This window comes from Phyllobates terribilis, unplaced genomic scaffold (genome assembly GCF_046119375.1).
Source record: "Phyllobates terribilis strain yellow unplaced genomic scaffold, ASM4611937v1 Scaffold_8__6_contigs__length_399053987, whole genome shotgun sequence".
Lineage (NCBI taxonomy): Eukaryota > Metazoa > Chordata > Amphibia > Anura > Dendrobatidae > Phyllobates > Phyllobates terribilis.
The window spans coordinates 387,262,410-387,285,579 of NW_027362768.1; the positions used below are offsets into that span (position 1 = coordinate 387,262,410).

General features: G+C 55.0%; 1 protein-coding gene across 1 annotated transcript in view; it reads left to right on the forward strand.

Moving 5' to 3' along the window:
- Nucleotides 1–275: 275 nt before the first annotated feature.
- RASSF1 (Ras association domain family member 1) overlaps nt 276–23,170 on the forward strand; it is a 47,064-nt gene continuing 24,169 nt past the window's right edge. The window contains exons 1-2 of the mRNA XM_073645155.1: nt 276–1,204; nt 22,342–22,460. Coding sequence (XP_073501256.1) covers nt 889–1,204; nt 22,342–22,460 — 435 coding nt within the window. The 5' untranslated portion in view covers nt 276–888. The remainder of the gene's footprint in view (nt 1,205–22,341; nt 22,461–23,170) is intronic.

Sequence of the window (23,170 nt, forward strand, 5' to 3'; positions counted from 1 at the left end):
TGTGGGGCAGGGGCCGGGGTCTGTGTGGGGCAGCAGCCGGGGTCTTTGTGGGGCAGCGGCCGGGGTCTGTGTGGGGCAGCGGCCGGGGTCTGTGTGGGGCAGCGGCCGGGGTCTGTGTGGGGCAGCGGCCGGGGCTGTGTGGGGCAGCAGCTGGGGTCTTTGTGGGGCAGCAGCCGGGGTCTGTGTGGGGCAGCGGTCGGGGCTGTGTGGGGCAGGGGCCGGGGTCTTTGTGGGGCAGGGGCCGGGTCTCCTCCCCCCTCCATATCTCCGCCGCCGCCTGCTGCTGACGTTCTCCTTTGCTCCAGACCATTTTCCATCCTACAAGGCGATTTCGTCGGTCACTTTGGGCTGAGCGACGTCTTTTTCTCCACTTTTGGTTTTCTTTGTCCTGACTTTGCAGGATCTTTGTAGACTTTTCAGGAGTTGCCAGGTCCCCTCTTCATTTCCCCCAGCCGGACCCCAGCAGCAGCTGTTGGCATTGCTTCCCTAACCCCTTCGTGGCCAGATTAGATCCCAGACCCGTCCATCCTGCTGATTGTCACCAGACTGTGGTGCTCCGGACACCACACTGAGCTTCAGGGGGTGGTCTGTGAATTCCTGAGACCCCCACAGCCAACAGCCCACTGGCTCCACAGCCCCTGCTGCAGCTCGGACCTGGGGACCCTGATAACATTTTCTTCCATCGATGATGAGAAGTTCAAACTGTAAGAAAGCGAAGAAAGAAAGACGGAAGAATGTGACCGAGGGGAGGAGGGAAGGAAGCCAGAAATGAGAAAGAAGAGCGAGAAGAAGGGAGGAGGAACCGCAGCAAAGAGACAGCAAAAAGTTGTGGAGTCAGAGGTCGGGGTCACTCCTGACCCCTGGTGACTTCACCCCAAGCTTTATGGGATGTCTTATGAGATGATAGAACTGCAGACCTTGAGTCCATGTGATGAGCTGGATGGGTTGGATCTGACCAGGAACCCTAAAGGAGGTCACCGGCTGGAGCGGACGAATGCGGTGAGGATCCCCCCGGGCAGAGCGCCCCTCATCCTACAGCGGAGTCTGCGGAGAAGGGTCGTGTCAGGACAGGATGCCTCGCTGCCACCCGGCAAAATAGGGAAAGGGCACTACTTCCAGCCCACGTCACACACGCAGTACACCTGGTGTGACCTCTGCGGGGACTTCATCTGGGGCATCTACAGGAAGAGCCTGCGCTGCACCTGTGAGTACAACCCTCCGGCTGCTGCACCGTTACACCTGGGGGGTGGAAGGGGTTAATGGTAGCGAAGCCGGAGCCAGATGTAGCACCGGCTGCAACATTAAAGCAAAACCGCAGCTCTGTGTTATGAGGCCCGCGTCTTCGGTCGCAGCTCTGATCCGTCACATGGCGGAGAAAGTCCCGAGAGACTCACACGACTCTCGAGGAGGATAAGGCTGTGTTCACATGTGCAGTAATCATCCGTTAACGGATCCAGCAGCAATCAGTGACTCGTGCAGACACAGCCTTTATCTCCGTTTTTAAAAAACTGATTCAACTGGATCCGTTTTGTTAACGTTGAAGTCCATAGACAAAGGATCCGTAATTAGACGTCCGTTCTTCTGCCATTTGAAACGGATCCAGGTTGTGTCTGCACAACTCACTGACTGCTGCTGGATCCGCTAACGGATGATTACTGCACATGTGAACACGGCCTTAGAGGAAGCCGCCAACACGAGCCGCACACTCGCCGAGCGCCAGGTCTGGTCTGTTACACGCACTCAGCTCCTCCGACCTGTAAAGCGATTATAAAGCAGCGCGGAGTCGTACAGTGCGCCTGATTAACTAATGTAACGTGAACCAACCGGGAGGAAAGATGCGACAATCTGCAGCAGCGCCGCACTATATGGCATCCTCTCCGGTCCGGTCTCGTGATGTAGATGAGTTGTCATCTGTCTCCACAGCGTACAAATAGTCACAGCCGCCATCTGTAGGAATGGGGAGCGCCAACCAAACGTGGGCCACACACCTCGCCGTGGGCCACACACCTCGCCGTGGGCATACACCTCGCCGTGGGCATACACCTCGTCGAGGACCATACACCTCGCCGTGGACCACACACCTCGCCGTGGGCATACACCTCGCCGTGGGCATACACCTCGTCGAGGACCATACACCTCGCCGTGGACCACACACCTCGCCGTGGGCATACACCTCGTCGAGGACCATACACCTCGCCGTGGACCACACACCTCACCGTGGCCATACACCTCGCCGTGGGCATACACCTCGTTGAGGACCACACACCTCGCCGTGGACCACACACCTCGCCGTGGGCTACACACCTCGCTGTGCGCATACACCTCGCTGTGGACCATACACCTCGCCGTGGGCCACACACCTCACCGTGGGCATACACCTCGCCGTGGGCCACACACCTCACCGTGGGCATACACCTCGCCGTGGGCCACACACCTCACCGTGGGCATACACCTCGCCGTGGGCCACACACCTCACCGTGGGCATACACCTCGCCGAGGGCCACACACCTTACCGTGGGCATACACCTCGCCGTGGGCCACACACCTCGTCGAGGACCATACACCTCGCTGTGGGCCACACACCTCGCCGTGGGCATACACCTCGCCGTGGGCCACACACCTCACCGTGGGCATACACCTCGCCGTGGGCCACACACCTCACCGTGGGCATACACCTCGCTGTGGGCCACACACCTCACCGTGGGCATACACCTCGCCGTGGGCCACACACCTCACCGTGGGCATACACCTCGTCGAGGACCATACACCTCGCCGTGGGCTACACACCTCGTCGAGGACCATACACCTCGCTGTGGGCCACACACCTCGCCGTGGGCGCACCATGTCTGCACCAGGTATGACACCCATGACACGAGGCCTGGGCTGCTCCATGCGTCAAATGTTGTATATAGCCGGCGACAATCTGGTAAATTCTGAACTTTCCCCCATATTAAGGATTGTACAACGCCATCCATACACAACGCGATATATTCCTAATAGCCGCCATAGCCCCGACATTGGTGACGACTCCATATAACCAGCCTCCTCCACCAATCAAAACACCCTGATCACATATATATTTTTTTTTTAATATCCTCCAGTCACCTCCAGAGCTGCAGTCACTATTCTGCTGTTACATCATGTCTTATCCTTCAGTCACCTCCAGAGCTGCACTCACTATTCTGCTGTTACATTGTGTCTTATCCTTCAGTCACCTCGAGAGCTGCAGTCACTATTCTGCTGTTACATCATGTCTTATCCTCCAGTCACCTCCAGAGCTTCAGTCACTATTCTGCTGTTACATCATGTCTTATCCTCCAGTCACCCCAGAGCTGCAGTCACTATTCGGCTGTTACAATGTGTCTTCTCCAGTCACCTCCAGAGCTGCAGTCACTATTCGGCTGTTACAATGTGTCTTCTCCAGTCACCTCCAGAGCTGCAGTCACTATTCGGCTGTTACAATGTGTCTTCTCCAGTCACCCCCAGAGCTGCACTCACTATTCTGCTGTTACATCATGTCTTATCCTCCTTTCACCTCCAGAGCTGCACTTACTATTCTGCTGTTACATAGTGTCTTATCCTCCAGTCACCTCCAGAGCTGCAGTCACTATTCTGCTGTTACATCGTGTCTTATCCTCCAGTCACCTCCAGAGCTGCAGTCACTATTCTGCTGTTACATCGTGTCTTATCCTCCAGTCACCTACAGAGCTGCAGTCACTATTCTGCTGTTACATCGTGTCTTATCCTCCAGTCACCTCCAGAGCTACAGTCACTATTCTGCTGTTACATCGTCTCTCATCCTCCAGCCACCTCCAGAGCTGCAGTCACTATTCTGCTGTTACATCATGTCTTATCCTCCAGTCACCTCCAGAGCTGCAGTCACTATTCTGCTGTTACATCATGTCTTATCCTCCAGTCATCTCCAGAGCTGCACTTACTATTCTGCTGTTACATCGTGTCTTATCCTCCAGTCACCTCCAGAGCTGCAGTCACTATTCTGCTGTTACATCGTCTCTCATCCTCCAGCCACCTCCAGAGCTGCAGTCACTATTCTGCTGTTACATCACGTCTTATCCTCCAGTCACCTCCAGAGCTGCACTTACTATTCTGCTGTTACATCGTGTCTTATCCTCCAGTCACCTCCAGAGCTGCAGCTGATCTGTTGATTACATCCCTTACTGACCCCTCCGCTCCCATCAGATGTGACTGCGCCCATAGCTTTCCCCGTGATGCAGTTTCTTGGAGGAGTCCGGAGGTCGGAGGACACTGTGCAGAGACGTCTGATTGGTCACTTTTTCCTTGCATTAGTTTTGATAATCTCCGCTGAATTAAAGGGGCACTCCATCAGTCTTATATTCCCTTGTTGTAAAAGGACATCCAGGAGCAATCTGTAGAGTTGTGGCCACCTTCATTCGTAAAATCAATGGGGGCCCAGCTCCTAGATCCCCCCAATAACATGTGCCTGTAAGAGGGCCCTTTAAGAGCTGCACTCACACGTAATTGTAGTATTGGGGTCCATGTCTGCACAGTCCCTATACCTCTGCTTGTGGTCATTGAATTAAGAGCCTACATCCCAGAGCACAGAGCTAACGCTCCTCACAGCAGGAGGTTTGTTCCAGTTGTATCCAGTCCACTTTGACTTTTCATCTGCAGTGATACATTGTATCAGGACAGGAGAGATTTCAGCTGCTTCTGGCTTGTTTACTGCACTGATACATTGTAACAAACCCTCACCTTTATGAAGTAATAGGTCTGGGCAAAGTGTCATCCTCTGATCTGATGGATCCTTGAAGTTTTCTGATTACAGAATTCATCCCGGGGTAAATAAAACTTTTTACAACTTTCTAATGGACCTTGTATGTCAATTTCTCTCTTGTTTGAATATGTCCACCAGCTGTCAGGGAATGAAACCACTGCTGACCCAGTCCATGGCCGCCCTGCCGTCAGCTGAGAAGAGGATACACACAAGTGTGAACAGTGCTCTGTGAGCCCAGATCTCCAGCGCGTTTGCTACAATGTATCAGCCTTGTTGTCAGCGAGTTTATGGCTGAGTATTGTGTGTTCTGGCTACAACTGTGAGGCCGGGGTCCCACTAGCGTACGGCATCCGATGCGATAGACTAGCGACATTTGGCTCCTGCTCTGCTGCGAGTGTCAGCCGAATATCAGTGCTCCGGGCCCCGATCCTCTCGCACAGAGCGGATCTCAGCACAGCGGCGGAGGGGAAGGAGAAATCAGTTCCTTCATCTCCTCTGTTGCTGGCATCGGCGGGAATCGTGCTGCACTCGAGTAATATCCGAGTGCAGTGCGATGTTTCACACGGGCTTATATGGGTGCGTACAATCCGATTTCAGGATGCAACCACAGCATGCTGCCGAATCGGCATGAGAACATAATCGCAGATGTGCGCTGCCCCATAGGGTAACACTGGGGCGAGTGAAATACGATTTTTTATTGGATGTCACTTGTCCAATTGCATCACAAGTGAGAGCGAGTCCTAAGGCTGCGTTCCCACTATCAGTATTCGGTCAGTATTTTATCTCAGGAGTGGGAGCCAAAACCAGGAGGGGGTGATAAATGCAGAATTGGTGACTTGTTTCTATTAGACCTTTCCTCTGATTGTTCCTCTCCTGGTTTTGGCTCCTGAGAAAAAATACTGACCGAATACTGACCGAATACTCTGGCTGTAATCCTCTGAGCGCTGACGCTGAGGAGCCGGGGAGAGTGAGCCACTCCAGCGAGTGGGCCCCGGAGCGGCGCTGAGCTCAGGAGCGGTGTCCTGTCACTCAGTGCTGGAGCCGCTCATTCTCCTCGGCGTCAGCAGTCACAGGATTACAGCGGGGGACCTCTCCGGACAGGCGAATATAAGGATTTTATTATTTTTACACAGGGACACTGCGGGAGCAGACACTACTACTCCCAACATTGTCTCTTCCTGGCGCTGATCACAACGTGAGCAAGAAACAATGATGAGGACAGCGTTCAGCACCCGGCGCTTGGGAACAGCGCTAACTATACACTGATTCCCAGGCGCCGGTCCGTGTCACACTGGTGTCATCCGTGTGTTCAGCGTGAGACATTGTGCAGACTGTGCAGCATGTAAATAACGTCAGTGTGTGGAGCACATGGACACACGGTCCGTGGAAACACTCTGACGTGTGCGCAGACCCATAGATTTGAATGTGTCTACGTGTGTCAGTGTCTCCGGTACGTGTGGAAACTGTCACCACTCGTACCGGAGATACTGACGTGTGAAAGAGCCCTAATGTCTCCTCACCTGATGTGCTCAACATGTCGCTCTCCGCACGGAGAAATGTTACCCCTAGATACCGGTCTGACGCCTCTCACCCAGCCAGACCAGAACTCACACTTTGCACTGACGAGGGGCAGTGCCCCGAAACACAGCGTCTGCAAATTGAGTTTCTGGTTCTGGCTTATATCCTAAGTCATGTGACAAGGCTCGTCAAAGGGTCGCTGTTGACTTTTAGGATCGCTACTTCCTGTAGGTGGCGCTAGAGTTCTGGTCCTCTTCCTCTCTGAAGAGACAATTTGCAAAGAGGCCTAAGAAACCGTCAGCTACACAAGCCGTGCACAAGCCGTGCACAAGCCGTGCACAAGCCGTACACAAGCCGTGCACAAGCCGTACACAAGCCATAAACAAGCCATAAACAAGCCGTGCACAAACCGTACACAAGCCGTACACAAGCCGTGCACAAGCCATAAACAAGCCGTGCACAAGCCGTGCACAAACCGTACACAAACCGTGCACAAGCCGTGCACAAGCCATAAACAAGCCGTGCACAAGCCGTACACAAGCCATAAACAAGCCGTACACAAGCCATAAACAAGCCGTGCACAAGCCGTGCACAAACCGTACACAAGCCATGCACAAGCCATAAACAAGCCGTGCACAAGCCGTACACAAGCCATAAACAAGCCGTACACAAGCCATAAACAAGCCGTGCCCAAGCCATAAACAAGCCGTGCACAAGCCGTGCACAAGCCGTGTACAAGCCGTGCACAAGCCGTGTACAAGCCGTGCACAAGCCGTACACAAGCCGTGCACAAGCCGTACACAAGCCATAAACAAGCCGTACACAAGCCGTGCACAAACCGTACACAAGCTGTACACAAGCCATAAACAAGCCGTACACAAACCATAAACAAGCCATACACAAGCCGTGCACAAACCGTACACATGCCTTAAACAAGCCGTACACAAGCCATAAACAAGCCATAAACAAGCCGTACACAAGCCGTGCACAAACCGTACACAAGCTGTACACAAGCCATAAACAAGCCGTACACAAACCATAAACAAGCCGTACACAAACCGTACACAAGCCATAAACAAGCCGTACACAAACCATAAACAAGCCGTGCACAAACCGCACACAAGCCGTACACAAGCCATAAACAAGCCGTACACAAGCCATAAACAAGCCGTACACAAGCCGTACACAAACCGTACACAAGCCATAAACAAACCTTACACAAGCTGTGCACAAACCGTACACAAGCCATAAACAAACCTTACACAAGCCGTGCACAAGCCGTACACAGCCATAAACAAGCCGTACACAAGCCATAAACAAGCCGTACACAAGCCGTACACAAGCCGTGCACAAGCCGTGCACAAACCGTACACAAGCTGTACACAAGCCATAAACAAGCCGTACACAAACCATAAACAAGCCGTACACAAGCCGTGCACAAACCGTACACAAGCCTTAAACAAGCCGTGCACAAGCCGTACACAAGCCATAAACAAGCCGTACACAAGCCATAAGCAAGCCGTACACAAGCCGTGCACAAACCGTACACAAGCTGTACACAAGCCATAAACAAGCCGTACACAAACCATAAACAAACCGTGCACAAACCGTACACAAGCCATAAACAAGCCGTACACAAGCCATAAACAAGCCGTACACAAGCCATAAACAAGCCGTGCACAAGCCATAAACAAGCCGTGCACAAGCCGTACACAAGCCATAAACAAGCCGTACACAAGCCATAAACAAGCCGTACACAAGCCATAAACAAGCCGTGCACAAGCCGTACACAAGCCGTACACAAGCCATAAACAAGCCATACACAAGCCATAAACAAGCCGTACACAAGCCGTGCACAAGCCGTGCACAAACCGTACACAAGCTGTACACAAGCCATAAACAAGCCGTACACAAACCATAAACAAGCCGTACACAAGCCGTGCACAAACCGTACACATGCCTTAAACAAGCCGTACACAAGCCATAAACAAGCCGTACACAAGCCATAAACAAGCCGTACACAAGCCATAAACAAGCCGTACACAAGCCGTGCACAAACCGTACACAAGCTGTACACAAGCCATAAACAAGCCGTACACAAACCATAAACAAGCCGTACACAAGCCGTGCACAAACCGTACACAAGCCATAAACAAGCCGTACACAAACCATAAACAAGCCGTGCACAAACCGCACACAAGCCGTACACAAGCCATAAACAAGCCGTACACAAGCCATAAACAAGCCGTACACAAGCCATAAACAAGCCGTACACAAGCCGTGCACAAACCGTACACAAGCCATAAACAAACCTTACACAAGCTGTGCACAAACCGTACACAAGCCATAAACAAACCTTACACAAGCCGTGCACAAACCGTACACAAGCCATAAACAAACCTTACACAAGCTGTGCACAAGCCGTGCACAAGCCATAAACAAGCCGTGCACAAGCCGTACACAAGCCATAAACAAACCGTACACAAGCCGTGCTCAAACCGTACACAAGCCGTGCTCAAACCGTACACAAGCCGTGCACAAGCCGTACACAAGCCATAAACAAGCCGTGCACAAGCCGTGCACAAGCCGTACACAAGCCATAAACAAGCCGTGCACAAGCCGTACACAAGCCATAAACAAGCCGTGCACAAGCCGTGCACAAGCCGTACACAAGCCGTACACAAGCCGTACACAAGCCGTGCACCTGGGACTTTAGGCAATGCACAATGTGAGGGAAAATAAGTGCAGGAGCGCCACCTGGAGGACACTGGAGTCATGATGGAGATTTCTAACATTAATATACCGGAAAGAAAACTGCTAGGAAATTCCATGACCGGGGGTAGAGTTGTGTGTAAGTAGGATGATGTACATGTATATGTATGATGGTGTATGTACAGTGCATGATGACGTGTACAGTATGGATGACGATGTATATGATGTATGTGTATGACGCATGTGTGGTGGCGTATATGTATGTGAGCGTGTATGTATGATCTGCACACGTGATGGCGTGCATAGGTCATGTACAGAACCTTTCATTAATATCTTGTTTCTTCTGTTATCAAATACGAAATAGTAGAAGACGGAGCGGCTGAGAGGTCGTCCACATTCTGCCACTTATTGCAGTATTCTGATAGCCCAGGATCTCGGGGGGTGCGACCTGCACTCCTGACCCTAATCTTCATGATCCCACAGCTAGACGGTGATAAAAAGAGGTGGAATAAAAAACAGCAGAGATATTGGAGAGGTTTACTGAGTGAATTCTGGCTGAATGTGCGCACATCCTCCGTCACACGCCGTGCACACTGCCATGTCTCTCCTGATATGGACAGATCACGCACTCGTTACAATCTGTGGAGCGGATCCCATGTTCGTGGTCCAAGTTTCTCTAAAAAAAATCACGGAGATGTGTCACAAAAATTACCTATACAAGGTGATGGTGAAGGTGAAGGTCACAGACAGCGCGGGGATGGCAGGCACAGACAGCGCGGGGATGGCAGGCACAGACAGTGCAGGGATGGCAGGCACAGACAGCGCGGGGATGGCAGGAACAGACAGCGCGGGGATGGCAGGCACAGACAGCGCGGGGATGGCAGGAACAGACAGCGCGGGGATGGCGGCCACAGACAGCGCGGGGATGGCAGGCACAGACAGCGCGGGGATGGCAGGCACAGACAGCGCAGGGATGGCAGGCACAGACAGCGCGGGGATGGCAGGAACAGACAGCGCGGGGATGGCAGGCACAGACAGCGCGGGGATGGCAGGAACAGACAGCGCGGGGATGGCGGCCACAGACAGCGCGGGGATGGCAGGCACAGACAGCGCGGGGATGGCAGGCACAGACAGCGCGGGGATGGCGGCCACAGACAGCGCGGGGATGGCGGCCACAGACAGCGCGGGGATGGCAGGAACAGACAGCGCGGGGATGGCAGGCACAGACAGCGCGGGGATGGCGGCCACAGACAGCGCGGGGATGGCAGGCACAGACAGCGCGGGGATGGCAGGCACAGACAGCGCGGGGATGGCAGGCACAGACAGCGCGGGGATGGCGGCCACAGACAGCGCGGGGATGGCAAGAACAGACAGCGCGGGGATGGCAGGCACAGACAGCGCGGGGATGGCAGGCACAGACAGCGCGGGGATGGCAGGCACAGACAGCGCGGGGATGGCAGGCACTGACAGCGCGGGGATGGCAGGCACAGACAGCGCGGGGATGGCGGCCACAGACAGCGCGGGGATGGCAGGAACAGACAGCGTGGGGATGGCAGCCACAGACAGCGCGGGGATGGCAGCCACAGACAGCGCGGGGATGGCAGGCACAGACAGCGCGGGGATGGCAGGAACAGACAGCGCGGGGATGGCAGGCACAGACAGCGCGGGGATGGCGGCCACAGACAGCGCGGGGATGGCAGGCACAGACAGCGCGGGGATGGCAGGCACAGACAGCGCGGGGATGGCAGGCACAGACAGCGCGGGGATGGCAGGCACAGACAGCGCGGGGATGGCAGGCACAGACAGCGCGGGGATGGCAGGAACAGACAGCGCGGGGATGGCAGGCACAGACAGCGCGGGGATGGCAGGCACAGACAGCGCGGGGATGGCAGGCACAGACAGCGCGGGGATGGCAGGCACAGACAGCGCGGGGATGGCAGGAACAGACAGCGCGGGGATGGCAGGCACAGACAGCGCGGGGATGGCGGCCACAGACAGCGCGGGGACGGCAGGAACAGACAGCGCGGGGACGGCAGGCACAGACAGCGCGGGGACGGCAGGCACAGACAGCGCGGGGATGGCAGGCACAGACAGCGCGGGGATGGCAGGAACAGACAGCGCGGGGATGGCAGGCACAGACAGCGCGAGGATGGCGGCCACAGACAGCGCGGGGATGGCAGGCACAGACAGCGCGGGGATGGCAGGCACAGACAGCGCGGGGATGGCGGCCACAGACAGCGCGGGGATGGCAGGAACAGACAGCGCGGGGATGGCAGCCACAGACAGCGCGGGGATGGCAGGCACAGACAGCGCGGGGATGGCAGGCACAGACAGCGCGGGGATGGCAGGCACAGACAGCGCGGGGATGGCAGGAACAGACAGCGCGGGGATGGCAGGCACAGACAGCGCGAGGAGGGCAGGAACAGACAGCGCGGGGACGGCAGGAACAGACAGCGCGGGGACGGCAGGAACAGACAGCGCGGGGACGGCAGGAACAGACAGCGCGGGGACGGCAGGAACAGACAGCGCGGGGATGGCAGGCACAGACAGCGCGGGGATGGCAGGCACAGACAGCGCGGGGATGGCAGGCACAGACAGCGCGGGGATGGCAGGAACAGACAGCGCGGGGATGGCGGCCACAGACAGCGCGGGGATGGCAGGAACAGACAGCGCGGGGATGGCAGCCACAGACAGCGCGGGGATGGCAGGCACAGACAGCGCGGGGATGGCAGGCACAGACAGCGCGGGGATGGCAGGCACAGACAGCGCGGGGATGGCAGGAACAGACAGCGCGGGGATGGCAGGCACAGACAGCGCGAGGAGGGCAGGAACAGACAGCGCGGGGACGGCAGGAACAGACAGCGCGGGGACGGCAGGAACAGACAGCGCGGGGACGGCAGGAACAGACAGCGCGGGGACGGCAGGAACAGACAGCGCGGGGACGGCAGGCACAGACAGCGCGGGGACGGCAGGAACAGACAGCGCGGGCACGGCAGGCACAGACAGCGCGGGGACGGCAGGCACAGACAGCGCGGGGACGGCAGGCACAGACAGCGCGGGGACGGCAGGTACAGACAGCGCGGGGACGGCAGGAACAGACAGCGCGGGGACGGCAGGCACAGACAGCGCGGGGACGGTAGGAACAGACAGCGCGGGGACGGCAGGAACAGACAGCGCGGGGACGGCAGGCACAGACAGCGCGGGGACGGCAGGCACAGACAGCGCGGGGACGGCAGGAACAGACAGCGCGGGGACGGCAGGCACAGACAGCGCGGGGACGGCAGGCACAGACAGCGCGGGGACGGCAGGCACAGACAGCGCGGGGACGGCAGGAACAGACAGCGCGGGGACGGCAGGCACAGACAGCGCGGGGACGGCAGGCACAGACAGCGCGGGGACGGCAGGCACAGACAGCGCGGGGACGGCAGGCACAGACAGCGCGGGGACGGCAGGCACAGACAGCGCGGGGACGGCAGGAACAGACAGCGCGGGGACGGCAGGCACAGACAGCGCGAGGACGGCAGGCACAGACAGCGCGGGGACGGCAGGCACAGACAGCGCGGGGACGGCAGGAACAGACAGCTCGGGGACGGCAGGCACAGACAGCGCGGGGACGGCAGGCACAGACAGCGCGGGGACGGCAGGCACAGACAGCGCGGGGACGGCAGGCACAGACAGCGCGGGGACGGCAGGAACAGACAGCGCGGGGACGGCAGGCACAGACAGCGCGGGGACGGCAGGCACAGACAGCGCGGGGACGGCAGGCACAGACAGCGCGGGGATGGCAGGCACAGACAGCGCGGGGATGGCAGGCACAGACAGCGCGGGGATGGCAGGAACAGACAGCGCGGGGATGGCAGGCACAGACAGCGCGGGGATGGCAGGAACAGACAGCGCGGGGATGGCAGGCACAGACAGCGCGGGGATGGCAGGCACAGACAGCGCGGGGATGGCAGGCACAGACTGTCCGGTTCTGGTTTTGTGATGGAGAGAAGTTCTGCACTTTTTATTTTCTTATACTCGGGTGTCACACACCACAGATCAATGCTGCTCAGGCGAGAGTTTTTGACAATGGCCGAGCGTCCATGTGACAAAATATCGCAGCAGGTTTCGTCCCTTCCGTATTCCGGATGCCACTCGTCAAGTCTATGGATAATAGTAATAATGGCTCCCGCACGGTTCCATATGGTTCATCCATGTTGCGTCTGCTTTTTCCAGATACATTGCAGTTATTATCGTAGGAAGCTGAATGGTTGTAACTGCTGCAGTATAAATACGGACATACGGATGACAGATGGGAGGGGGCTACGAGGAAAAGGGGCTGTTTATCTCTGGATTTTTTATCATACACTTGTCTGGTCCCAGTGTAAGACTCATTTTTCTGTGTAGGGTCCCTTCTTTGTAGCTGCCACCAGGGGGCACTATGTTGTGGCCACATATAATCCACATGTGTTTGTATAAAGCAAGAATCTGTGCGTGGTGGAGGTTCAGCTGCAGCAGAGATACAATATACAAGCGTTACGTTCCTCTGTGCTGCAGCAGAGATACAAGCGTTACATTCCTCTGTGCTGCAGCACACCACGGTCCAAATTATTCTGCAGATTGGACATGAGTGTTATAAAGATGTAATTTTGTGTTTTTCCCATAACCTCATGGACGGTTTATGTCTCGGGGTCTTTGGATCACTGACATCAATCTCAGACCCCTGTGATAATTAGCTGCCAGGTGTCCAATTAAAGGAAAACTCCTTAAGTAGGATGTTCCACATTATTAAGCAGCCGCAGGTTTCCAGCAATATGGAAAGAAAAAGGATCTCTGCTGCCAAATAGCGTCACATAGTGCAAAGCCTCGAACAAGGTATGAAAACATTAGATATTTCACGGAAACTTAAGCATGATCATCGTACTGTGAAGAGATTTGTGGCCTATATAGATCACAGACAGGTTCCTGCAGATAAAGGCATAATGAGGAAGGTTCCTGCAGATAAAGCCATCGGATTAAGAGAGCAGCTGCTAAAATCCCATTACAAAGCAGCAGTCAGGTATGTGAAGCTGCTGGAGCACCTGGAGTCTGCGAACCTCAAGGTTTCGGATCCTGCAGAGGCTGCAGCTGTGCATAATTCTATTATTCGGCCGCCCCTAAACAGCGCTCAGAAGCAGAGACGCCTGCAGTGGCCCCAAAATACATGAAGACTCATTGTAAACCAGCCATGTTTCATGTTTTCTGGTGATGCCGGTAACCCTGGATGGTCCAGATGCATGGAGTAGTGGCTGGTTGGTGGACGGCCTCCATGTCCCAACAAGGCTGCGACGTCAGCGAGGAGGTGGCGGAATCATGTTTTGGGCTGGAATCACGGGGAGAGCTGGTCGCCCCTTTAGGGTCGCTGAAGGTGTGAAAATTGTAGCATCGGCGTCTCTGCCTCCTGCCGGGCAGATATGCCATTCCCCTCACCGCCGCGATCCAGGTCCGGCGTCTTCCTGCTCCTGTGGCACACACCGCGCGTAGCTTCCCGGGCACTGTGCTTAGGGTGCGCGCGCTCCCCCCCCCTCTTAAAGGGGCCGCACGCGCCGTCCTAAAAAGTCCCCGGCCAATGGCCGGAGGACTTCTCCTATATAAGGCACCTCCTCCAAAATGGAGGTGCCTGTGCAAGGTTGTTGTTCCGTGAGCTAACACTTGCTTCAGCCCTCAGGTCCCGCTGCCAGTCAGTCCTGCCCACCAGTCTGTCTATAGTTCTGCCTGCCAGTCTGCCGGGTACCTGTCGTGCCCGCCAGCCTGCTTACCTGGAGCACCTGCCAGTTACCTGCCGTGCCAGCCAGCCTGCTTACCTGGAGCACCTGCCAGTCACCTGTCGTGCCCGCCAGCCTGCTTACCTGGAGCACCTGCCAGTTACCTGTCGTGCCCGCCAGCCTGCCTACCTGGAGCACCTGCCAGTTACCTGCCGTGCCCGCCAGCCTGCCTACCTGGAGCACCTGCCAGTTACCTGTCGTGCCCGCCAGCCTGCTTACCTGGAGCACCTGCCAGTTACCTGTCGTGCCCGCCAGCCTGCTTACCTTGAGCACCTGCCAGTTACCTGCCGTGCCCGCCAGCCTGCCTACCTGGAGCACCTGCCAGTTACCTGTCGTGCCCGCCAGCCTGCTTACCTGGAGCACCTGCCAGTTACCTGTCGTGCCCGCCAGCCTGCTTACCTTGAGCACCTGCCAGTTACCTGCCGTGCCCGCCAGCCTGCCTACCTGGAGCACCTGCCAGTTACCTGTCGTGCCCGCCAGCATGCTTACCTGGAGCACCTGCCAGTTACCTGTCGTGCCCGCCAGCCTGCCTACCTGGAGCACCTGCCAGTTACCTGTCGTGCCCCCAGCCTGCCTACCTGGAGCACCTGCCAGTTACCTGTTGTGCCCCCAGCCTGCCTACCTGGAGCACCTGCCAGTTACCTGTTGTGCCCCCAGCCTGCCTACCTGGAGCACTTGCCAGTTACCTGTCATGCCCGCCTGCTTGCCTTCCCGGAGCGCCTGTCTGGCTATCGGCCGTACCTGCCTGCTTATCTACCCGGACCACCCGTCAGCCTTCCTGCCGTGCTCATCCGCTGTACCGGTCAGTTCCTGCCATCTGACCCGTGGGAGTCGCCTGCTCTCACACAAGGTCGGTCCCAGAGTGGCACCTGGTCCACCTGCCCGGCCCCTCCCTGGTTCACGGAGTTGGAGTAGGCACTTAATCACCCCCCTCTGGTCCCTCCTTGCACTGAAGCACAGAGGCTCCACCACCCGGACCCGTAACAAAAATGATCTTGGCAAAGTCTATAGAGTTTCTGACCGACCACTTTCTTCCTTGGTATAAACAGAAGAACCGCGCCGTCCGTAGAAGAATCCTCTTCACGCTGACAATGTCTCATCTCATGCTGCAAAGAAACCTCCGAGTCATTGGCTGCTATAGTCATAGAGGAGAGAAACTCATGGTGCAGCCACCACCCTCCCCTGACCTCAGCCCTACTGAGAACCTTTGGAGTGTCCTCAGCAGAAGATCTATGAGGGTGGAGGCCGATCACATCAGATCAGCAGTAATGATGGGCGAGCACTAAAATGCTCGGGTGCTCGTTGCTCGGGTCGAGCACATTGGAATACTCGGGTGCTCGGTCCAAGTAACGAGCCCAATGTAAGTCTATGGGAAACTCAAGCATTTTTCAGGCGGCTCCCCCCGGTGGTCTGCAGAGGGCCTAAAAATTGCCCAAATTGATGGGAACAGTGCTCAAATGACATGGGAACAGCATGGGGAAGACCCCTGGAAGCATTTCTGACTCCCAGGTCACTGCTGTCAACAACGTTGTCAGAGTATTACGCTACTTTTACGGACAATAAAACATACAAAAACTAAACCAAAATGGATTTTCCTGGGAAATATGTTAAGGAACATCCTTTCCAGGGTAATGACTTGTATATAAGGCAAAATAAATAACCAAAAACAATAATGCTCCTCCATACCTTGGGCTATGTTCACACATAGCGTTTTTGATGTGTTTTTGCACTTTTGCATTGCTTTCAACCGTGACAAATGCATTCACCGGGAAATGTCATTTTAACATTTTACAACCTTATCTGGCCATGTGGTGTATGACACATCATCAGACACATCCTGTTTAATTTATAATGGAGGGACTCTGAAAGTCACAAAGCCTATTTTTATAGGGCCATCAGGCGGCCCTTACTATTCTTAAAGGGCCAGCAGTTGGCCCTCACTATTGTTAGAGAGACATCAGCCGGCTATGCTTTGTTGTTCCCATTATTAACGAGTGGGTCTCCCATACTGTTATTGCGTATGCAGTGAAGCAATGGCTGCTTAAAATTTGGAGGAACTCCAATGCCCCTTGCAAGAGACGTAGAGGGCGGAGGGCCTCCTGAAAACAATGTTCCCATTATTAGGAAGTGGGTCTCCCATAGTGTTATTTTGTAAGCAGTGAATGCAACGGCTGCCAAAAATTTAGAGGAACTCCAATGCCCCTTGCAAGAGACATAGATATGTTGATATGGTACATATGATTGTGATATGGTGGTGGAGGATGCGGAGAAGGAGGAGGACAAGAGCAAATAGACACAATCAGGAAGCGTATACCCATGTCTGGGTGTGAAGACAGAGGTGCATGGGAATAGAGTTAGACCTCCCAAAAAAAAGACGCTGGATTTGAGTTTATGTTACGCTGCTATCATTCGGTGGTGTTGAGAAGTCTGGCCCAATCCAGCCCTTGTTCATTTTTATAAGAGTCAGCCTGTCAGCATTGTCAGTTGACAGGCGGATGCGCTTATCAGTTATAATTCCACCAGCGGCACTAAAAACCCGCTCTGATAAAACGCTGGCGGCAGGGCAGGCCAGGACCTCCAAGGCATAGAGAGCCAGTTCATTCCACGTATCCAGCTTGGATGCCCAATAATTATAAGGCACAGAGGAATCACGGAGGACGTTGGTACGGTCGGCAAGGTACTCCCTCAGCATCTTCCCAAAACTTTGCACTCCTTGTGAGAGTACCCCGCGCCTCAGGGGATTGGCTTGCATGCACAACAGCGAAATAAGCAGTGGTGTCACCCACAGACACTGTTCCTGGACCCTGCGGATCGGCCCACTTAGTCGGTGCTTTGCTGCCATGTGCCTGATCATGCTGGTGGAGGTCAGGCTGGTAGTTTTGCCACCCCTGCTGATGCTGGCCTGGCAGGTGGTGCAAATGGCCTTTTTGGGGTTATTAACCAGACTCGGGAAGACCTAACAGTTGTACTGGCAGCTTCCTTCGTGTTGGTGTTACAGGGAACGGTTGCCCTCCTTCAGTCTGCGGCCACCACACTGCTTCTTCCTGCCTGTTTTGGGCTGGAATCATGGGGAGAGAGATTGTCGGCCCTTTTAGGATCCCTGAAGGGGTAAAGATGAACTCCATAATGTATGTGGAGTTTCTCAAACAGCACTTCCTGCCATGGTTCAAGAAGAAGAACCGTGTATTCCGCAGCAAGATCATTTCATGCCTGATAATGCCCGGTCTCATGCTGCACATAACACATCTGCATCTCTGGCTGCTATGGGCATAAAAGGGGACAAACTTATGGTGTGACCCCCATGCTCCCCTGACCTCTACCCCATTGAGAACCTCTGGAGCATCATCAAAAGGAGTGTCTATGATGGCGGGAGGCAGTTCACATCTAAGCAACAGCTCTGTTAGCGTATTCTGTCCTCATGCAAACAATTGAAGCAGAAACCATCCAAAACCTGACAAATTCAATGGACGAGAGAGTTCAGAAGCTCCTTTCGAACAAGGGGTCCTATGTGCAAATGTAACATCACCTAGAATAAAGTTTTGAGTTGAAAACTGCTTGATTTCAGTGTGTAATAACCGGCTAATGCTTAGAATTTCACAAATGACCATTTTTTTGTTCTTTATTAAAATGAAAAGGTTGAAACCTCTGCTGGGCATAATAATTTGGAACATGCATTTTGAGTGCAGTTTGAGTGTTTTATTTTTTAAAAATCTCCTGTTATCATCGGCAGTTTATACAAAAACCTTTCAATTGTACTCGAATAGTTATTGGACTGGAAAATTACAATGACTGCAATTCATAGAGGGAATGTGGGAAAATCTGAGAAAATATTATTTGCATAATAATTTGGAACACAGTGTATATATGTTGTGGAATACCTATACTAACTATAAAAAAGCAAATCTCTCCCTAGCTCAGCAGCAGCTCTCCCTACACTGTCTGATCTGTAGTGACTATGACGAGCATGGCGGCGCCCGGTCTGATATAGACCTGATGATGCTGTGCGGCCAGCCAATCACTGTAATGCCACAACCAACATCGCTACGGCATTACAGTGCATGGCTGCGGCAATCCCTGCATGTTCATTGGTTCTGTAAAGAGCGCCAAACATGCAGGGAGGGGACCCGAGCTCCCGCCGAGCAACTCCGGAAATACTCGCAGAGCGCCGAGCATCTCGAGCAGTAGCGAGTGCGTTCGCTCATCACTAAACAGCAGCTCTGGGGGCGATTCTGACTTCCGTCAAAGAAATTCTACCAGAAACTCTATAAACTCCCACAATCAATGGAGGAGAATTGTGAAATCCCCGAGCTCCGATGTTAGATGGACGGCGGCGGCCTGTCAGGAGGTTTCTGATGGAAAAGCTTCTGATGTCGGTGAATGTGACGTCTTAATGCTGCAGATCCCACAAATCACCGATCTCAGATCTTTACAACCTGGAAAATGTCTGCACTCTTGTTCTGCAGAAGAATTTTCTGCTTTCTGAGTTTTTTTTTTAAGTTTTGCAATAAATCCTGTTCTCATTGGGAGATTTGTGCAATAAATGTGATTTATCCTCTAACGTTCGATGATTGGACGTTGTACGACTCATCTGTGTCCAGGAAAATCAGAGGAAAATGGCATCTGCGTAATAATTTGTATCTCTGTGCCTCTGTACCTCCCTCCATGATGCAGGGCTTTCCTCTTTGCCGCTGTACCTCGCTCTGTGCCGCTGTACCTCCCTCCATGATGCAGGGCTTTCCTCTGTGCCTCTGTACTTCCCTCTGTGCCTCTGTACCTCCCTCCATGATGCAGGGCTTTCCTCTGTGCCTCTGTACCTCCCTCCATGCTGCTGCGCTTTCCTCTGTGCCGCTGTACATCCCTCTGTACCTCCCTCCATGCTGCTGCGCTTTCCTCTTTGCTGCTGTACATCCCTCTGTGCCTTTGTACCTCCCTCCATGCTGCTGCGCTTTCCTCTGTGCCTGTGTACCTCCCTCCATGCTACCGCGCTTTCCTCTGTGCCGCTGTACATCCCTCTGTACCTCTTTACCTCCCTCCATGCTGCTGCGCTTTCCTCTGTGCCTCTGTACCTCCCTCCATGCTGCTGCGCTTTCCTCTGTGCCTCTGTACCTCCCTCCATGCTGCTGCGCTTTCCTCTGTGCCTCTGTACCTCCCTCCATGCTGCTGCGCTTTCCTCTTTGCCGCTGTACCTCCCTCCATGCTGCTGCACTTTCCTCTTTGCCGCTGTACATCCCTCTGTGCCTCTGTACCTCCCTCCATGCTGCTGCGCTTTCCTCTGTGCCTCTGTACCTCCCTCCATGCTGCTGCGCTTTCCTCTGTGCCGCTGTACATCCCTCTGTACCTCCCTCCATGCTGCTGCGCTTTCCTCTGTGCCGCTGTACATCCCTCTGTGCCTCTGTACCTCCCTCCATGCTGCTGCGCTTTCCTCTGTGCCGCTGTACATCCCTCTGTGCCTCTGTACCTCCCTCCATGCTGCTGCGCTTTCCTCTGTGCCTCTGTACCTCCCTCCATGCTGCTGCGCTTTCCTCTGTGCCTCTGTACCTCCCTCCATGCTGCTGCGCTTTCCTCTGTGCCGCTGTACATCCCTCTGTACCTCCCTCCATGCTGCTGCGCTTTCCTCTGTGCCGCTGTACATCCCTCTGTGCCTCTGTACCTCCCTCCATGCTGCTGCGCTTTCCTCTGTGCCTCTGTACCTCCCTCCATGCTGCTGCGCTTTCCTCTGTGCCGCTGTACCTCCCTCCATGCTGCTGCGCTTTCCTCTGTGCCTGTGTACCTCCCTCCATGCTGCTGCGCTTTCCTCTGTGCCGCTGTACATCCCTCTGTGCCTCTGTACCTCCCTCCATGCTGCTGCGCTTTCCTCTGTGCCTCTGTACCTCCCTCCATGATGCAGCGCTTTCCTCTTTGCCGCTGTACATCCCTCTGTACCTCCCTCCATGATGCAGCGCTTTCCTCTTTGCCGCTGTACATCCCTCTGTGCCTCTGTACCTCCCTCCATGCTGCTGCGCTTTCCTCTGTGCCGCTGTACCTCCCTCCATACTGCTGCGCTTTCCTCTGTGCCGCTGTACATCCCTCTGTGCCTCTGTACCTCCCTCCATGCTGCTGCGCTTTCCTCTGTGCCGCTGTACCTCCCTCCATACTGCTGCGCTTTCCTCTGTACCTCCCTCCATGCTGCTGCGCTTTCCTCTGTGCCGCTGTACATCCCTCTGTACCTCCCTCCATGCTGCTGCGCTTTCCTCTGTGCCGCTGTACATCCCTCTGTGCCTCTGTACCTCCCTCCATGCTGCTGCGCTTTCCTCTGTGCCTCTGTACCTCCCTCCATGCTGCTGCGCTTTCCTCTGTGCCTCTGTACCTCCCTCCATGCTGCTGCGCTTTCCTCTGTGCCTCTGTACCTCCCTCCATGATGCAGCGCTTTCCTCTTTGCCGCTGTACATCCCTCTGTACCTCCCTCCATGATGCAGCACTTTCCTCTTTGCCGCTGTACATCCCTCTGTGCCTCTGTACCTCCCTCCATGCTGCTGCGCTTTCCTCTGTACCTCCCTCCATGCTGCTGCGCTTTCCTCTGTGCCTCTGTACCTCCCTCCATGCTGCTGCGCTTTCCTCTGTGCCTCTGTACCTCCCTCCATGCTGCTGCGCTTTCCTCTGTGCCGCTGTACATCCCTCTGTACCTCCCTCCATGCTGCTGCGCTTTCCTCTGTGCCGCTGTACATCCCTCTGTGCCTCTGTACCTCCCTCCATGCTGCTGCGCTTTCCTCTGTGCCGCTGTACATCCCTCTGTGCCTCTGTACCTCCCTCCATGCTGCTGCGCTTTCCTCTGTACCTCCCTCCATGCTGCTGCGCTTTCCTCTGTGCCGCTGTACATCCCTCTGTGCCTCTGTACCTCCCTCCATGTTGCTGCGCTTTCCTCTGTGCCTCTGTACCTCCCTCCATGCTGCTGCGCTTTCCTCTGTACCTTCCTCCATGATGCAGCGCTTTCCTCTTTGCCGCTGTACATCCCTCTGTACCTCCCTCCATGATGAAGCGCTTTCCTCTTTGCCGCTGTACATCCCTCTGTGCCTCTGTACCTCCCTCCATGCTGCTGCGCTTTCCTCTGTACCTCCCTCCATGATGAAGCGCTTTCCTCTTTGCCGCTGTACATCCCTCTGTACCTCCCTCCATGATGAAGCGCTTTCCTCTTTGCCGCTGTACATCCCTCTGTGCCTCTGTACCTCCCTCCATGCTGCTGCGCTTTCCTCTGTACCTCCCTCCATGCTGCTGAGCTTTCCTCTGTACCTCCCTCCATGCTGCTGCGCTTTCCTCTGTGCCGCTGTACATCCCTCTGTGCCTCCCTCCATGCTGCTGCGCTTTCCTCTGTGCCGCTGTACATCCCTCCATGCTGCTGTGCTTTCCTCTGTGCCTCTGTACCTCCCTCCATGCTGCTGCGCTTTCCTCTGTTCCGCCTCACTTCCCCGCATCATCAGGACCCTGAAAACTTCTCTGCTTTTCCTCTAATGGAGTAGAAATGACCCTTAGCGCCCCCTGCTGGGGATGTGCTCGGGCCTCACCAGTCACCTGCATTACTCTTGTGTCTCGCAGATTGCAGCTTCACGTGTCACTACCGATGCCGAGCGCTCATCCGATTGGACTGCAGCAGAGGAGACGACGCGGACAGCGACCAATTACAGGACGCCGCCTGGGAGAAAGACACCGATGTGGTAAGACCGCCATGCCTGATAACCGCCATATTACCCGGCGCTGGACACTAACCATGACTGGAGGGGAGAGACTCATTCCCCGTCCGGTCCAGTTATGGAAGATCGACAAAGATTAAACCATTGTGGTAGATCGCTCAGTCAGCTGCACACGGAGGTAGACACAGGTACGCTGTCTCTTTAAATTTCTTGTTGGTTTATTAAAGTGCAGCATAAACCAACATTGAGTCCATAAAAGAAAATACAGCAAAAGGGAAGACAAAACAAAATGGTGACACAAAGCACAGTCCTTGTGGTAGCGGGGGTCCGCCTGGTCAGCGTTCAGCAGCTTATCATCTGCACAGGAACATCAGCCATTACTGCATTTTACAGCGTTTTTTACACTGTTTTTTTAAGGTATAAAATACTGCAGCAGACGCTAAAGTCAGAGGTCTCCGTACACAGCGAGCCGGACCATCAGCCATGTACGAGGGGATGTCACAGCTCTCGCCTGAGGTCATGGCAAAGAAGGACCAGGCATGTTGGATTTCAACATGCTCAATCCTTTTGTTAGTGGAGATTAACACAGCCAAAGAATTCTGGGGGAAGCTAGGGTGTCCAATGGGGACAGAGGAGTCTGGAGAGGGACAGAGGAGTCTGGAGGGGGACAGAGGAGTCTGGAGAGCGACAGAGGAGTCTGGAGGGGGACAGAGGAGTCTGGAGGGGGACAGAGC